Source organism: Tiliqua scincoides, chromosome 7, assembly GCF_035046505.1.
Source record: "Tiliqua scincoides isolate rTilSci1 chromosome 7, rTilSci1.hap2, whole genome shotgun sequence".
Taxonomy (NCBI): domain Eukaryota; kingdom Metazoa; phylum Chordata; class Lepidosauria; order Squamata; family Scincidae; genus Tiliqua; species Tiliqua scincoides.
The window spans coordinates 28716729-28733272 of record NC_089827.1 but is presented as its reverse complement, the minus strand read 5'-3'; the positions used below and the strand labels follow the sequence as shown (position 1 = coordinate 28733272).

Here is a 16544-nt window from a genome sequence, read left to right as displayed (position 1 = left end):
AGAGGTGCTCTCCCTGAAGCAAAAGGGGGGTGTTTGACCCCAGGGGCAAGGACCTAGCAAAGACTGGCCATTTGGATGAAGTAACCTTGTTTTCTTTATTATGGGGAGTGACCCTTGAAAGAGACTGGAATAGGCAGCCCCTGGCATTGGCCATCCTCCCATAGTCCACTGAAGTGTATTTGCCTCACTGGAACAAGTGTGCATAGGATTGCAGCTCTGGAAACACACCTTGTCCAATAGGAGGCATCATTTTGTACTTTACTTGTTGTTTGCTCTTAGCTAATGCTTGGTTGCAATTTGTCCTCAGGGCTTACGTGGGCTGCCAGGGAGGACAGGGCCCCCAGGAACAGATGGGATCAAGGTAAGCAAGATGATTTTGCCACTCTGACCTCTCTGAGTTTTTGCACTGAGGAAAAGTACCTGTGCAAATAGCCCTTGAAAGAAAAGAGCTTCTTCCTTTCCAGAGGACAGGCAAGGAGCTTCTAGAACTCCTTGTTTTCCTACATCATAGTTCAATGTTTCCAACTCTGCCTGTGACCTTTGCTCCTCCAGTTTTACCCCCTTGGCAGCCCAAAGGTCTTCTGCTCTCTTGAACAACCCTGCCTACAGTGGCAGCCCAGGTTTCTCTGTCAGGCCACACTCATCCCATACTGGAGGACCCTTATGCATGTGCTTTGCATGTGCTTTGCATGTCTATGGCCTCCTCTCTATGCCCCCCCTCCCATAAACAAGCTCTGCTCTTCCATTGCTCTTACCTTTCATCTTCACCCCAGACTGAGGTAGGACAAATGGGCAGGCAGAGGCATATTGAGGTTCTCTAGAAGATTGGTTGACTGGTGGGGAATGGAGGCAGAAGGTTCAGGGACAAGTCTAGGGGTCGGGGAATTGTTTGGGCCTTCTTCCTTTCCTCAGCCACCTGGCCACTTGGATTGCTGCCTTGAATTGCATGCGCCAATGGAGTGATGCACTCAGCTGAGTACATTGCTCCACTATTGCCTCACATAAAGGTATATTTGGGGGGCTTGAGTGGACCTTCAAGGGCCCTTGATTAATGCCCAACCTGACCAATCTCTAACACTGCCCTGTCTGCCTATTTGTTTTTCCTTCCCCTTGTGTCTGGCTCTCCCTCTCATGTGGGTTGCCTCTTTCTTCCTTCAGATTCCTTCTCAAGCCCCACCTTTTCTGCAAAAGTCTTTGACATTTACAACTTGTGCCCTACTAACCCTACGAACTAGATACAACACACAAGCGCCATGATTAAAACTCCTAAAATGTCTTCTTATATTTTTGTTTTATATTTGATATTTATAAGTATTATTATTTTTCAAAAAATAGCCATGGGGGGTTGGTATGGATTAGGGTTGTGATCTGGGGAAATGGGAGTCTATTTCCCATTCCACAGCCCTGGTCTAAATGCCCCAGCTGATGAATTCTACTGAACATGGGTTTTCATGACTGAACATGGTTTAACCTTCTATCTCCTGGAAGAGCTGACCCAACCCCCACCGCCCATATCTTCCGTGACCTGCCATCCTTTTAAATGCGGCACGACAACCCTTCCCCCAGCCCTACAACACATAATCCCGGCAGGACTCACTCCCCCCAAAAGATCCCACTTTTCCCAACCACTTCTCCAAATTCTACTATCCTTCACCCACCTTAATTATTGTTGAAGGGGAGAGCTGGAGCGAGAGGGAAATAGTAATTTTTCCCCATCTGCAAGGTTATCAGCTCTCACCTGAGTCACCCAAACCCCTGGGTCTCTACCTATAACTCTACCCGCCCCATAGCCTCCAGCCCCCCTCACAAAGATTGAAGAATGGGGAGGGCCCTCACCCCCAGTTCTCTCCTAAGGGGCAACCCTGCTGGTGGCAACCCTGCACCACAGACACAGCCACTGGAAATACACCCACCAGGGAAGTGGTAAGTCCTGGGAATAGGGCTCCCTCACCAGCTCCTCCGAAGCTCTTGGTATTGCTGCCACCTTCTTTCCTAGTACTACTACTGCCCAGAGCTGCTCCTGTTCTTCTCATCCCCTCTCGCCCAACACAGATAACACAAGCTGCAGGGAGGACTAGTGCATTCCCACCATGTGGAAAAAAAATCTGTGGTTTCCAGATAGTTCCTAAGGTTTTGTTTCAGTGCTGCTATATTTTAGCTGTCCCAAATTTTGAACACAAAGCAAAAGTCAAGAATTTTGAACCAAAGCTAAAACTTTTGGCAGTTGTGGATTTTTCTCCAGAATCTTAAAAGTTTGCTTTTCAAACATTTTGATTGGAAAAATGTAACGTGCTGTACCACATCTTAGATTGGCACATACATAAAACCAAGCATGTGAGACAGTGAAAATTTCCAACCTGTGTGATTAAAAGACAGAGGCTAATTTTTGTGCATCTGATTCCATGTACAGGGTGAGGTTGGTGGCACTGGGAAGCCAGGAATCCCAGGGGCTGATGGGCTTTTGGGGCCAAAGGTAAGATGTAATACCCTTCTCCTCTTTCTGCATGAAAGAGTGGTTATGCATCCTTAATCTTAGGGCTGATGACATGGATTACTTTGCTTTTGGACTTGGATCCCAAAAAACGTTCAAATGGCCCATGTCACCATCTGTTGTGAATGGGGTGTGCATGCTTAAAGAACTGGATTTCTCTCCAATAGATTTGGTGTTAGCAACAGGCTTACTTGGGGGCAGTTGTGTGGCTTACTTGGGGCTTAATGTGTGGGCAGTTGAAATTGTGTGGAATGCACACTCTTGTTGCATCTCAACAACCAACTGGTGATTTTGCAGGGTCTGACAAGGTGCATGAGCAAAGGCCAACAATTTAAGAGACAGTCAGTCCAATCTTACCTAAACCCCCATGTGGTGAACTGGCGATGCAGCGGCATAGTCTTCACTGCATCCTGCAGGGGGGTTTTGGTTGCTGAAGGTCTCCACAGGGTAAAGTGACATTTGTCCTCCAGCTGCTATGCATCAGCTTGAACCTGCCTGAGCAATATTGCTAGCACAAGTATGCATTTACCCATGCAGGCGAATTTGGCCCAGGGGGTTTGGATTTGGCTAGCACAGCCACCACCAAACCCACACCCATCCCCTGCCCCATCTCCTCCCCATTCTGTCCTCTCAGTGCCCCTCTCCCAATGTCCTGCATCAGTGGAATGCGCGTTCCACCAGGACTACAGTTAGGTGGGTTTGGACCCTGAGAGGAAAGCAGCTTTGACAGAGTTCACAGATAATTGTATCAATTGTGCAGAATTAATGGTGTACATTATCAGTGAAGGAATGCATGAAAGCCAGCATATTGATTGCATCAAAGGAAAAGAATGAACAAGAAAACAGGGGTTGGGGTGACACCTGCTATTTTATGCCAGTCCCTTAACTGATGCTGGAAAAGAACAGAGAAGGTTTTTAACAATCAGAACATGTTGCCGTGGCCTCCTGCTGCTTTTTTCTCCAGCAGTGCCAGAGCAATTGCTGGCAGGGCAGTTGCTGGAGGAAGATGTTAGTTGCTGCTGCCCCAGCGCTCACTCCCAGTGAGTGAGAGCATGTAATGAAGTGGCCAGGTGGGTGATGGGCCGGACAAGGCTGCATGCAGGTGCATACTATAGGGCAGGGGTCGGCAACCTTAAACACTCAAAGAGCCATTTGGACATGTTTTCCAAAGGAAAAAACACCTTGGGAGCCACAAAACCCTTTTGACATCTAAAATGAAGATAATACTGCATATATAGTTTTTTTTTACCTTTATGCTCTTATAGATCCCATTTTTATAATGTAGCCCCCTCTTGTAGCTTTTAGTTTGTTTTGTCACACATTCTTGTCCTGTGTTTTCAGACACCTGGTCCTCTATGGTGTTTTGCCTGATTCCAAGGCCATTCTCTGCCGGGAGAATTATGCCCACTTTAAGCAAATTAGCTCCCCTTCTTTCCCCCAACAAATGACCCTGGTTCTGCCCTGCAGTCCTGCTGGACCCCACTTCCAGGGTAGCTCGCCTGTTCAACCTGCAGAGGTCCTCTCTCCTGCCAGCAGCCTCCCACCACTACAGCAGACCCTGGGTTGTCAGCAGGTCTTGGGCACAGCAGCCACACTTCAAACTCCAGTGTCTCCAGCAGTCCGTTAGTCACAAAGTCAGTCAGAGAGAATCCAGGGCAGAGTCCAAAGTCAATAAGCCAAGTCACAGTCCAAGGTCAGAATCCAAAGTAAGTCAGTCAAATCAGTCAGAGTGTCAAAGTCAATAAGCCCACTCAGTCAGTCTCCTCTTCAACCTGCACTCCTTCTACAACCCACACCCCCTTCCTCAGGTGCTCCTTATATCCCTGAGGGCCCTGTTGCCTACAAGTGGCTGCAGCTGTGCAGCACACTCTGCTGGATGCCCAGGCCTTACCCTTAAAGGGGCCACTGCTGACACCACATCTACCTCCTCACCAGATCTTCCAGGATTCCAATACATATGGCGGTTATGACATCTGCTTATCTTACATGGATACTAAAGAACTCCCCCCACCTTCCAGAGGCACCCTGCTGGAAGGACAAAAGGACACAGACTCCAGAGGTGGGGAAGAAGGGGGGGCAGCCACAGGCCAGCTTCTGCCCTGCCTGCCTGCCCTCCCTCACTCAGGCTGCAACCCTCTCCACACTATCCTGGGAGTAAGCCCCATTGACTACAATGGGACTGAGCAGACAAGTTGGTTGGAGCTCTCAGGTTGCAGTCCTCTCCACACTTTCCTGGGAGGAAGCCTCACTGACTACTTGTGAGTAGACCTGCACAGGAGGGGGCTGAGGCTGCAGCCCTCCACACCTTCCTGGGAGGAAGCCCCACTGACTACAGTGGGGCTTACTTGTGAGTAGACCTGCACAGGAGGGGGCTGAGGCTACAGCCCTCCACACCTTCCTGGGAGTAGCCCAGGGACTACAGCGGGGCTTGCCCGCGAACAGACCTGCCGGGTGCGGGCTCCCACTCACCTGTCCTTGCGCTTGGCCTTGAGCAGGCTCCAAGGCTGCCATCCCAGGCACCCTTTCCTGGGAGTAAGCCTCATCCGCTGTAATGGCGCTTACTACTGAGTAGACACACAGGATGTCTCCTCTGCTGTGGAGGAGGGCGTCCTGCTGGAGAGTTGGGGAAGGGAAAAACAGGGAGCTTAAGCCTGCAGAGTGGGCAAAATTGAAAAGGGAAACCAATGCGGGGCAGGTGGGGGTGAAGGGAGAGGAGGGCAGTGAGCTCAGGGGGCGGAGGGAAGAAGCCTGCCTTCCCAACACAGGTGCCTCCTGTCACCCCCTTTGCCACTTTCACCCGGAGGAGCCGCAGCAGACAGCTGAAAGAGCCACATGCGGCTCCAGAGCCGCGGGTTGCCGACCCCTGGTATAGGACATCCCTTTTCGGTTTGCTTCCTTCTCTGACCCATTGCTCAGTCCACTTCAGCCAGGGGATGAACACCCTGTCACCTATAACTTCTCTGCTTTGAATTGCCCCCTACTAGTGTTGCCTTTCCCCAAAAGAAGTAGCTGTGTGTTTTGATACCCATGCCTGCATCGAACATGTAGTTTGTCTCTCAAGGGTAATGCGTCTTTGTTGTCCATTCTGCATATATGAGTTTATTCTGTAATGATTACTGTGATCTTTGGACTGTATCTAGGGTGAACGTGGAGAGTCTGGCAAGGATGGTCTGGAGGGAATTTGGGGGCAGAAAGGAGAAAAGGTTAGTGCTCTCAAATCATGTTGCAAAAGGTTATTTCATCCTCAAATGTCAGTCAGTCACAGTTAACAGTATTACATACAATTCTTGAAAATGCAGAAAATGGTTGTCTCTTGTTGGCCGCAGTAACTTTAACCCTTGAGGTGCTGGATGTGACAGAGGTTGCTGCTTCAAGGGATAGACCGCCCACCACAGGTCTTACTAACAATTGCAAACAACTGTCCCAGCGCTTAAAACTCTCAGTGCTTTCAATTGCTCACTCTTAACCTCCCTACCTCGTCTCAAAGAGTCAGGGCAAAGGAAAAGCTACCAAACCCACTCAAGGGCACAAAACTCTGGGTTCTAATGAGCTTAATCTCTCCCAAAGAAACATGGTAATTCAGACAGAGAGTTTTATTCAGAGCTAGGCACAAAATTAACATATCAGAGAACACCACTCACAGGTTCAAAAGACAGGAGAGCAATTCAATGGGTGTTCACTCAGAGTCAATACACAAAGGCACAATTTACAAAACAAAGAACCTAGCTGTTCTACAATACTAAAACTTTACCACATCAAAATACTGGAACTTCTCATCCGGAAGTCAAATTAGCAGGACTTCTGCTGGCAGCTGCAGAGGAAGATGTGCCCTGAGCAAAAAACTCACACCAAATTTATGGCTGTATTCCAAAACCCCACAAGGGTCCTTAGACCATTGGTGTTACTCCAAATTTGCTGAATCATCATGGATCAAGCTTATGGTCCAGTCAAACTTCTGATTACACTTGCACTCAGCTGCTTATCTTAATTACAACTCCCTACACTTGGGAACAATTGCCATCATTATCTCTGTACCTCAAGGCCAATAACAATGTAAAATATCTTATTTTCCCAATTAAACCCACTTCCATCATACTGGAAGCTCTTCTTCCTTTCTTAGGAAATGAAAAAACTCCCAAAATTCTCCCCATGTGCATAGGAGTTTGACTCAGAAATGTTCTGTGCTATTTTCAAAAACCCCACTGGAACTAGCTCCACATTTTTCCAAGGTAATCCAAATTCGTGCACCAACCCCTTAAACAATAGCATTGTCATAATTGTCAGACTACTTAATCCAAGGGCCTCTGGGACTTTTTGTCCTGGCAAGCTAGCAGACTTTATGTGCTGGCATGCTAGTAGTGTGCCAAAGAGGTGAGGGAGGAAAGATCTCCCTCCCCTCCCTTCTCCTTCTCCCAACCAAAATGCCACCATTGCTGTCCCACCAAGTATGTGTTTAAAAAGAAAGTGGAAACAATTTAGGGTGAACAATGGGGTTTAGAGACCAGGTGGGGTTGCAAACCAGAAATTCTTCTTCACCTTGGATTTGAATTTTAGCCAGAGAAGAATTCAGGGGCTAGTGATGCTCAAGATGAACATGAGTCAGCAGTGTGATGCAGCTGCAAAGAAGGCGAATGCAATTTTAGCCTGCATTAGTACATCTGTAGCTTCCAAGTTGCGAAAAGTAGTGGGTCTGCTTTATCCTGCATTGGTGAGACCTCACTTGGAGTCCTGTGTCCAGTTCTGGGCACTTCACTTTAAGAAAGATGTAGCCAAACTGGAGCGGGTTCAGAGGAGAGCAACAAGGATGATCAGAGGGCTGGAGAATAAGCCGTACAAGGAAAGGTTGAGGGAACTTGGCACGTTCAGCCTGAGAAGAGAAGGCTGAGAGGGGATATGATAGCTCTCTTCAAGTACCTGAAGGGCTGTCAAATGGAAGAAGGGACAAGTTTGTTCTCAGCTGCCTCTGAAAGTAGAACTGGAGCCAATGGGCATAAACTGCAAGAGATTCCAATTACATATCAGGAAAAAATTCCTGACAGTAAGGGTGATTCGGCAGTGGAACAGATTGCCAAGGGAGGTGGTTGATCCTCCTTCACTGGAAATCTTCAAGCAGAGGCTCAACAAGCACCTGCTGAACAAGCACCTGCTGAAGAGGCACCTGTTGAAGAGAATTTCTTGCTACAGGTAGGGGGTTGGACTAGGTGACCTTTGAGGTCCCTACCAACTCTATGATTCTATGATTGGTCCACCTACTGCTGTATTGCCTGTCTTGACTGGCAGCCATTTTGCAGGGTTGCAGGCAGGGTCTGGTCCTGCCGTACCTGGAGATGCTGCTGGGGACTAAACCTGGGAGCTTCTGCATGCCTTGCAGTCTCTTCCACTCAGCTACCTCTCCAACTACTAGTTGTCTAACACAGTGGAATCCAGGGAGGGCTTCTTCAGGAGGGGGTGAACCACCACCTGTTGCAAAGCACATGACAAACTTCCCCTCCATCAAGGAAGAGTTGACCACCCTCCCTGTCCACTCAGCCAGTCCATCCCGGGCAGCTCTTATCAACCAAGCTGGGCAAGGGTCAAGCAGGCAGGCAGATGGCCTCACACTCCAAAGGAGTCTGACCACATCCTCAGGCTGTACAAGCTGAAAAGAATCCCACAACACTGGACAAGCAGTTGCCAAGGGTACATCGTCAGACGTTGTCAATGTGGCATCCAAGTTGTGACGAATATGATCTATTTTATCTGCAAAATGTTGTGCAAACATGTCACAGCGGCTGACCGTGTGTTCCTCCTGGTCTACTGGAGGGGCCTGATGGAGGAGGCCCCACACCACACGGAACAGCTCTGCCGGACGGTTGTCAGCAGATGCAATGGTAGCAGAGAAGAAAGATCTATTCGCTGCTACCACCGCCACGGAATAGGCTCTGTAATGAGCTCTACTCCGTGTCCGATTGGATTCATCCCAAGTTTTCTGCCACCGTCGCTCTAGACACCTGCCCTGCCGCTTCATCATTTGTAGCTCCTCAGTGAACCAAGGAGCCGCTCCGAGTCTGCGATGTGGCAGAGGTCACTCTGGAGCAATCTCATCCACTGCCCTGGTCTTTTCCCCATTCCAGAGGTCAACCAGGGCCTCAGTTGAGATGCCAGTCTTGGCAGTGGGGAAATGCCCCAGAGCCCTCAGGAAACCTTCTGGATCCATTAGCCTCCGGGGGCGGACCATAGAATGCGGTCCCCCGCCTCTGTGGAGATAAGAAGTCGCAACAAGCCTAAACCTTGCCAGGAAGTGATCTGTCCATGACAGCGGAGTGATCTTGGTCTCCTCTACATCCAGATCACTGCGCCCGTGCCCAGCTGTAAACATCAGGTCCAACACGTGTCCTGCAGTATGTGTTGGGGCCAAGATCTTCTGGGACAGGCCAATGGTTTTCATGGCAGCTATGACATCCTGAGCTGCACCTGCTGCAGGGGCCTCGGCATGAACATTGAAGTCCCCCAGCACTAGTAGGCGGGGGGCCTCCAATGCCACCCCCGAGATCACCCCGGTCAGCTCGGGCAGGGAGACTGTTGGGCAGCAGGGCGGGCGGTACACCAACAGAATCCCAATCCTGTCCAGTCCTCTCAACACAACATGCAGGCACTTGAACCCAGCAAACTGCTGGACAGGGCACCTGGCAAGGGAGATGGACTCACAATAGACCATTGCAACTCCCCCTCCCTGTCCCTGCAATCTTGGCTGCTGCAACACCTGGAAACCTGCTGGACAAAGTTCGGAGAGACTAACTCTTCCCGCCATGTCCAACCAGGTCTCTGTAATACATACCAGGTTGGCTTTCTCATCCAGGATTAAATCCCGGATGATGTAGGTTTTGTTATTCACCGACCTGGCATTCAAAAGCAGCAGCTTCAGATCCAGGGACTCACTGTCAAGACCACCAGGCATCCGAGAATTGGGGGAAGGACCAGAAGGGGAGATGATCTGCCTATGATGAACTCTCCTTCTCCTGTAATGGCCTGTCCAACCCCCACCGCTATATCTCCCTTGGCCCGTCACTCTCTTGATAGTGGCACCCCTCCCCTCCCCTGAGCTCCCTCCTAAAAAGAAACACATGTGGCAAGGCCCACCTTCTGAGACTGGCCTATACAAAGAGAAACACCCAGCAGGACTGCTTATGAAAAAGATAAAAACAAGGCAAGCCTAGCACTGGGTGTCTCACAGGCCAATGCTCTGCCGGAAAACAACTGTGCTGCCCTAAGAGTTTATGTTGCTCCTCTCTCCCCTGCCTTAACAGAAGGGGAGGAATATTCCGACCACTATTTTTGGTCCACCAGCCAGGAATGGAACCTCTGTCTTCTGGGCATGATCCCCGGGCCAAGAGCCCTTTGCCTCTTGCCCTTAGGCTTGCACCAAACGCTCGCGCCTCTGGCAAGCCAGAGGCTTTAGCAGGTACCTGCAGAGAGAAGGAGCCACTCGTCAGTCCCAAGGGTCCACAGGTGTTGCTAATGAGCTCCTTCCCTCCTGGCAGCTGACCGGCTCAGTGGAGTGAGAGATAGAAGTCAGGCCTCCTTGCTGATAGTTCTAGTCATCTCACTTTTAATCTGTTTGCACAGCCTCTTTTCTGTAATAATAGCATTGGGAGTCACTGGGGGTCACTTGTATTAAATGGGAAAGCCAGCCTTGTCGAGTGTAAACCACTCATGCCATCCATCATCTCCGGAATCTCCCATCTTAATCAGCCAGCACTCCACAGCCTGCTTGGTTCAGCAGTTCATTTCCTTTTGCCAGGAGGACTCTTCTTTGGAGAGTGATGTTACCACCTTTTGACACAAGCCTCTCTTGCTGCATAGATGAGCCTATTTATAGATCCAATAAAAGAAGAAGACTCACAGCATGTATTCAGCTAGCAAAGAGAGAGGCAAATCTTTAATCATTAATCTGTCTAAACAATTTGCATACGTAAACTCCATTAACAGTTTCTGTGTAGTTCCACTTAAGGTTACCCACACAAACACGCACACCTCCCCTTTGCCTGGAACTTTCTAGAACAGTGTTTTTTAAATTTTTAGCACCAGGATCTACTTTTTTAGAATGATAATCTACCAGAACCCACCGGAAGTGATGGCTGGAAGCGACATAATCAAGCAGGAAAATTTTTAATACTCCCATTACATTAAATAAGTAAACAAATTAAAAGTTTACAATAAGTATTTATTGCAAGTACAATAAGTATTTATTGTATAAATTTATTTAAAATAAAGAAGAACCCTCCTAACCATCCCAAACAGTTGCTGATCAGTTTGAAAAAAAATTCTCCAAACATTTCAAAGGCTGCAATCCTATCCACACTTGTCCAGCAGTAAGCCCCATTGACTATCATTGTTAAAAACCTATACATTGTAGCTTGTTAAAAGTACAGATCTGTACACATTCCAGGGTAGCATCAAGTCATATATATATTAAAAATAAAATACACATTGAAATGAATGGAGACCCACCTGAAATTGGCTCACAACTCACCTAGTGGGTCCCGACCCGCACTTTGAGAAACACTGTCTAGAATGTTCTGTGGGTGAGGAGGGTGTTAGGGAGAACTGAACAGCCATGTTCTCCTGGCCCCACTCCTAATCTCATGTCTTTCATTAGGCATGAAAGCACATCAAACAAGCCCTTTCAAAAATGTTCTGGGCTAGTTATATGATCACTTAAAAGTATCATGCATCCAAGAAGCCTGATTGAGATGCCAACTCACAACCTGGAGAGCATGCATAGCCCTTTTAAACCTGCTGATAAAACCAGGAAACTAGCCAACCCCATAGCATTGTGGCACTGGGAATTCTGGGGCACAAAATAGCTTCCTCTAGCTATGTATGCTCTCCAGGACTTCACCACTGCCATGAAACAGACATCAGTAAAGGTGAGCTGGGGCAACTTCCTTGCCCCTTCTGCCCCCACCCTAATTTTAAGTCAATAGTTATTTTGTAAGAATCTGTTGGCTCAGCACTGCTTAGAGTAGACATCTGTCTTCACTCAGAGTGGCATACCAGTGGCTATAGTGTATTCATGTGGCAACAATGCTGGGATTCAACCATTTACATTGTTAAAGGAAGCCTCTGTTTGGAATTTTCAGGGTGCCAAGGGAGTGCCTGGCCTGGGCGGCTTTAAAGGACAGATTGGCTTACCTGGTAAGATAGGTGCCCCTGGGCCTCCAGGGCCACAAGGACTGCAGGGTGAGCCAGGACCACAGGTAAGAGGCTTTGGGTGGATTTTGAAGGTGTACACAAAATGGAATTTCTTACAGGAGCCATGGGCTGTAGTCTTGTCTGCTACCCCCTTTCTTCTTGCCTATGCAGCCTCTTTAAAGAATGTCCAGAACTGTCTTTGGGGGCTGGCTGCTTCAGCCTGTTATCCACAGGGTGGCCACAAAGCAGGAGGACTTTCCTGGCTCCCTCTGAGGGAGATGTGGGCGAAGGTCAGGTGCTGCCATCATTGCTATAATGTGTTTTTATTAGGCTTTATCAGTGCTGGGTTCTAATACTTCCATACTAGTCCTCAAATGTGCAGGTTTGGCCCTGTCAAACCCCAGCATGAGACTAAACACTGTGCTGCAGCAACTTGCACCGGGATCCTATCTTCTCTTTTTGAACTCTCCTCACTCCTTTTCTCTTCTCGAACTTAACACCAGCAAAATGCCCAGTATAGATCCAAGGAACTCATAGGCTATCAGGCAGCCTACTGGGGGATAAAAAATTCCTCCTGCAGGCTGACTGATCACCCTCCCAATCATAACATGCAATGTAGCGTCCATTGGCTTGGCTGCACGCCAATGGGGTAGGGGATAAGATTCAGTGGTCGGTCAAGTAAAATCAATTTAAAATCAATCAACAAAATTTTGCTGTGTGGAAACCTCAATCAATGCAATGCAATACTTATTTCCAGCACAGTAGAGTTCCCCCTCTTCTTTATTGGTCTTCAAAATAAGCACCAGCAGCAGCTTGAGCCCAGAGGCAAAGTGAAGCCAATGCAAAAATGGCCCCAAACAGGCCAGTGTGCTACCAACATTTTGTTCCTATCGGCAAATGACTTGCCGCATTCAGCACTGGCCAAGCTATCTTGAAGGATGGGCCTACCTGTAGAAGATTGCATAGGCCAAGTGAGAAAACACAGTCAGCAGTGGCTAGGTTGACTAAAGATGTTTGTACTCAGGAAACTGCCTTCAACTGAGTCAGACCACTCGTCCCTCTGACTCAGTCTGGCTCCCTCTGACTATCAGCACACACTATCAACAGCAGCTCTCCAGGGTTTCAGGCAGGGATTATTTTCTCCCTATCTGGGGATTGTGAGAAGTAAACATGCCGTCTTCTTCATACATGCTCTCCCCTTTTCTACTAGCTCAGCACTCATTCTGAAGCTCATCTTTGCTTCTGTTCTTCCATGTTAATTACTCTCGATATGCTTAGCACTGGCTCCATCCTCCCTTTAGCAGGTGCAAGTGATCTTGCAGGTCCATGGTTCATAAGTCACTTTCTTCAGTGCATTGCTTGTTCAAAGCAGTTCCCTGGTGACTGAGGAATCCATTTCATGCATTTTGGAACCCTTCTCTGTAATGAAAATGAACATAGAGCTGGGATGGAGCTGATTTGGGGGAAGGGGGAGAACCGCTTTCCCTTTTCTCCTTATTGCCTGTTTACCAGAAGCTCCTATCAGAGAAACTCATCATATAGCATCATTCTAGTAGCTGGGGGGTGATGGTGGTGGTGAACATCAACTAATGATGAGCCATGTCTGTTCCCCTCCCCTTCCAAATTGCTGAAATAGTTTTCCCAATTTCATTGTCTGTGAACAGGGCAGTGAAATTGGTGTGCATTTATTTTCAGCTTACAATCAGACATGTTGCAATGGTCGCTGGCATCAAGAGAAACTGCAGGACCAGTATAGATCACACCTGTATATGGCACAGATACTTATATACGCATAGTAGGTCTGCATTTTTTTTTTCAGGGTGAAAGGGGTAGAAGAGGAAGACAACAGCTGTGCCTCAGGGGGGCCCCAGGGACTCCTGGCACCAAGGGAGGAACTGTGAGTACTTAGACACTTCATAGTTTTGATGATGAAATGGAAGGCCAAGAGCCTATCAGACACATATCCTGTGAAGCTGAGGGTGGTTTGGGACAAGGTAAAAGTCACCTGTAACTAATTAGAGCATATCTCATAGTGTGACAAACCATCAAGTAAGGCTGACCCAGAATCATTAATCAGAGAGTATCACCTGGCCCATTTCACCCTATTGGTATGAAGATGCTTTCATGGTGGATCTTCCTGTCTTTGGCCAAAGGTGTGTGTGGCACACAGGCTGAATCCTTGCCTGACATTCCTTAAGCAGATACCCAATGGAATCCTGTTATGGACTGAGTCCTGACCCACAAGGCATGGAAATGTGGCTTCCATTCCTTTGTATGCAGCAAGCTGGTCCACCACCTGTTGCCTCTGTCACTTTTGCATGGGAGGAGTTTCACTGTTTGAACTCAGGTGCAAAAGGCAGTCTTGCCTTCTCACCATTGGAAAGATGAAATTCTGCTTGCTCCTAGAGGAGGACAAATGTAGAGGCTTCCCACTTGCCAGCAGGTGGAGCAAATTGGCAAACCATGCCACATTTCAACAGGTAGAGAGCAGCCCACAGGTGACCCTGGTCCATAGATCTTTGACTGAAAAACACTTGTGCCTAGAGAAAGCACCTGTCTTCCCAAAAATCAAGTGGCACAGTTGGTGGAAGTCAATTTCAGATCTAGGAACATTAATTTGGGAACCTGGTCCTGTAAGAGTCATGCATTGGGCAGAATAACCAGGTCCATGCCTAGCTATTCCAATACCCTGGACATGGACTTTGGATCCCCTCTAACTGATATTGCTGCTACACACACACACTCACATAGTAAACATGCACCCAACACAGCTCATCAGTCCTGAATTGGGAATTTTGCTGGTTCTGTGAAAGGAGCAAGTGAACACACAGCAACTGCAAAGCAGTGTCTTCACCCTATACACACATACAAACCATTAACCCAGACCTGAGGAGTAAAGAAGATGGAAGGGAAGAATAACAGCAGAATCAGGGATAGGGATGAGTGGAATACTTAGCCTCAAAGTCTCACATCACCCCCTCTGGATCCTGAGGCTTGGACAGTTGTTCCATCTGTGTATGTCACTGAGCTCTTTGCAGCGCAATCCTAACTTGTACTGGAAACAGGCAGGCCAGTGGGCATGCGCTGTACCCAGTGCAAGTTTCAGGTGCTTAGTGGTTCCACCCAGGGCAAGAGGAATTACTTCACCTTACCTTGGGGAGAGCCACTGCAGCCCCAATGGGGCTACACAAATCTGTACCACCTCCAGAGGTAGCACAAATCCAATCAGCCCAGGGCTGGCCCAGGCTGCCCAGGAATGGGGTTAGGATCCAGTATAACAGCTGGATCCTTGCCCCATCTTCCGCTCCCCACCTGCCCACTTCCCAGGACTGCCCACCACCTGCCCCAAAACACCTTCTCCTGCCCTTCCCACACCATCCCAAACCCCTGTGCCTGGGGCCTGCGATGGCATAGTTAGGGACTTGCGCTGGCCTAACTTCCTCCAGGGTGGCATGAAAGTACCTAACTACTTAGGTAGGATTGTGCCCTTGGTGACTCAGACATTACTAGAAGCAACCCAAGAGCAGAATATTCCACAGAATTGGAGAATCGTCACTAGCCCATTGTGTTAGACTTGAGGGTTAAGAGAGTCAGCAGGCCAGTTGCCAAAAGTTCATGTGAGCACAGGCAGCTTTGGGAAAACACCTCATAACCACCATAAAAGCCCTTTTGGGGGCTGAAAGAATATAAATCTTCAGATAAATAAAATGGGGGGACACATTACCATTCAATTCAAACTGAAAGTACTCTTAAGAAAATTTTGGCTTGACCTTAAATTCCAAGGCCAAGGCGAGGGAGGAGCCAGGGCGGGAGGGGATGGGACCAGCCAGATTCTGAACTCAGAGTCTCTAAAGTCTGCACTGGCGAAATAGCTGGTGCAGACATGAGAAGCCCCATTGCAGAGCTTGGGGCTTTCCCTGGAGGTAAGGAATGAAAGTGTCCCATCCCCCCAGGAGATCTCTGGTGGCCTTGGCATACTGCTGGATGCAGTGGTAGCCGTTTTGGCACCGCTGTACCCAGCAGAGCCGCTGGCTTTAGGATTGGGCTGCCCCTCTTTTGGCATCGCCCTTTGTTTGCAAAACATTTTGTTGGGTGGGAGGAAGGATAATGACACAACCCTCTCCCCCAAAGTTGTCTTTTCATCATTGCTGAAATCTTTTGAACAGGGGGAAGAAGGCCCAGCTGGTCGGAAAGGAGAAAAGGGTGATCCTGGTCTTTCTGTAAGTACTTTATTTATTGAACCCTGCATATTACGCAAGACAATAGGGTAGCATCCTCCAAGAGGAAGGTCTAGACTAGAACACAAGCAAGAAATTGAGTAAAAGGATAAGCTGGGGATGCATTGGGAAACTGAGATGCTAAATGACAGAGAACTTGCTCCATCTGGTCCCCTAGGTGGACGGATTGGTTGTTTGCTATAACACATTTGTTAGGCAATGTTGCAGGTAAAATCACTTGCATTGGATATGATTTGGACTCCACATTGACAGTGTTTGACAACATCCCCATGGCATCTGTTGGTCCTGTTATTTTGGAATCTTTTCAGTTTGTACAGTCCAAGGACTTGGACAGTAAGTAGCAGGCTGAGACTTGGATGGCAACAATTGAGAAGGCAATTGCTTGGTAGAAAGTGAGGCTAATACATGTTAAGATAAAGGCAGGATGAGATAGCATGTTGTTGAGAGAGCTGTTGCCAGATAAGCTTTTTATTCAAATTTTCTTACTGATGCATTTGTTTGCACTTGTACTTGCCAAGACAGCATGATCCAGACCAATGTCACGTAGGACTGATAGCAAGAGGCCTCAGGTTCCACAGGCCTCAAGGAAGACCTCACACATATACATAAGCCACCACCCTTTTGATAGAACAAAGATAGAA

At 48.2% G+C, this 16544-nt stretch overlaps 1 protein-coding gene across 1 annotated transcript in view; it reads left to right on the top strand.

Annotated features, from left to right (window-relative positions):
• LOC136657168 (collagen alpha-1(VII) chain-like) overlaps positions 1–16544 on the top strand; it is a 96166-nt gene that overhangs the window by 62796 nt on the left and 16826 nt on the right. Inside the window, exons 24-29 of the mRNA XM_066633847.1 lie at positions 308–361; positions 2411–2473; positions 5632–5694; positions 11614–11730; positions 13485–13562; positions 15832–15885. Of these exons, the coding sequence (XP_066489944.1) occupies positions 308–361; positions 2411–2473; positions 5632–5694; positions 11614–11730; positions 13485–13562; positions 15832–15885 (429 nt within the window). The remainder of the gene's footprint in view (positions 1–307; positions 362–2410; positions 2474–5631; positions 5695–11613; positions 11731–13484; positions 13563–15831; positions 15886–16544) is intronic.